The 1,539-nt window shown below is 41.8% G+C and overlaps 1 protein-coding gene across 1 annotated transcript in view; it reads left to right on the top strand.

Moving 5' to 3' along the window:
• Window positions 1-1,073, top strand: part of GLRX3 (glutaredoxin 3) — a 41,217-nt gene extending 40,144 nt beyond the window's left edge. The window contains exon 8 of the mRNA XM_012658113.1: window positions 996-1,073. Coding sequence (XP_012513567.1) covers window positions 996-1,073 — 78 coding nt within the window. The remainder of the gene's footprint in view (window positions 1-995) is intronic.
• The last annotated feature ends 466 nt before the right edge of the window (window positions 1,074-1,539 follow it).

Raw genomic sequence — 1,539 nt, 5'->3', positions numbered from 1 at the left:
AGTAATGATAAAGTAATTTTTTTTTCTTGATTGCTTAAGGCAGATTTTAATTCTTAAAAATGTATTTTTCTGGAGGCTGAGAAAGCATCCATACATTTCAGGAACAGTATTATTAGAGCTATTAAAATGTTTATGTTGTGCCAGATCTTTGCTATGAGATTGCTGGCATTTGGGGTTCTGTGGCATGAAAAGAAAGCTTAAATTTCCATAACCATGAAAAAGTTTGGTCCTCTATAATGTAAACGTAAATTTTTTAAAAATGGGAGTAAAAGTCCAGTTGGGAACAGGAAAATGATTATCGAGATCACTGCAAGAGGTGAAGTGAGTGAAGATCGTTTTGTGTGAATGAAATAAAGAATGAGCTGGGGTTCCTCCGCTGCCGGATAAGGACATCATGGTTGATTTTTGTAGTTAAAACTACTTATTTGGACCTATTTAATACATGTTCTGTACGATTTGTCAAATGTAGACAGTCTAGGTTTGACTTAGAGGGACTTTTTGACCACAGAGATGATGAACTGCCAGAACACGTGTCATCTCCCTCAGGGATCCCCAACCGTTTTGGCACCAGGGACCAGTTTCATGGAAGACAGTTTTTCCATGGATGGGGGAGGGGTGGTGGTGGGGATTCAGGTGGTGCTGCCAGCAATGGGCAGATGGGGAGCGGCTGATAATACAGACCAAGCTTTGCTCGCCTCCTGCTGCGTGGCTTGCAGGGACATGCAGGGGTGCGGCCGAGCTCTGTGGCCCAGGGCTCGGGACCGCAGGTCTATGCGGGCACAAACGAAAGGTAGTCTGTGGGTTGCACTCCTGGGCTGATATCTTGATGGGTCAGAACTTGAAGGAAAAGGGGATGCGAGGAAGCCCTCAGAGCTTCCTGGACATGGCGGTGGCCGCACTGGGCGCCTGCTCTGCTGGCTCACAAAGCGTCAGCGGCAACTGCTCCACTGCTTCGTGTGAAAAATGTAATCTTTGTAAATTTTTTTTAAATTTAGGAAGCAAAATGTGGATTCAGCAAACAAATTCTGGAAATATTAAATACTACTGGGTATGTAAATCTTGTTTTCAAATGATGTATTTAAAAAAATTATAACTTTTCAGTTCTGCCACTGGTGCTTTTCAGCCGTAATGTCTATATCTGTTTATTTTGCTATAATGTTTTGTGAATGCCTTAACTCAGACCAAAATAGAAATTTGTCTGCTTTGCCAGAGGAAAGTACTAACTTTCTCACCATGCATAATGATATTTCAGGGAGAATATATTACGGGTGGTTCTTAAATTTTTTTAAATTTCAGTTTCTAAGCAATACACGAACCTGATGGGCATATACTAAGGTCCATGACGTGGATCTGAGAGGTGGGGCGAGGTAAATCACAGTGCGCCTGCTTTTGGTGAAGCTGGTGCTCAGGGGCGACGCTGCCGGATAAGGACATCATGGTTGATTTTTGTAGTTAAAACTGCTTATTTGGACCTATTTAGTACATGTTCTGTACGATTTGTCAAATGTCTTTGCTTATTTCTCTTATTTCTTATTTCAT

This window comes from Propithecus coquereli, unplaced genomic scaffold (assembly GCF_000956105.1).
Source record: "Propithecus coquereli isolate 6110/MARCELLA unplaced genomic scaffold, Pcoq_1.0 Scaffold572, whole genome shotgun sequence".
Classification (NCBI taxonomy): domain Eukaryota; kingdom Metazoa; phylum Chordata; class Mammalia; order Primates; family Indriidae; genus Propithecus; species Propithecus coquereli.
This window is presented reverse-complemented; position numbering and strand designations above follow the sequence as displayed.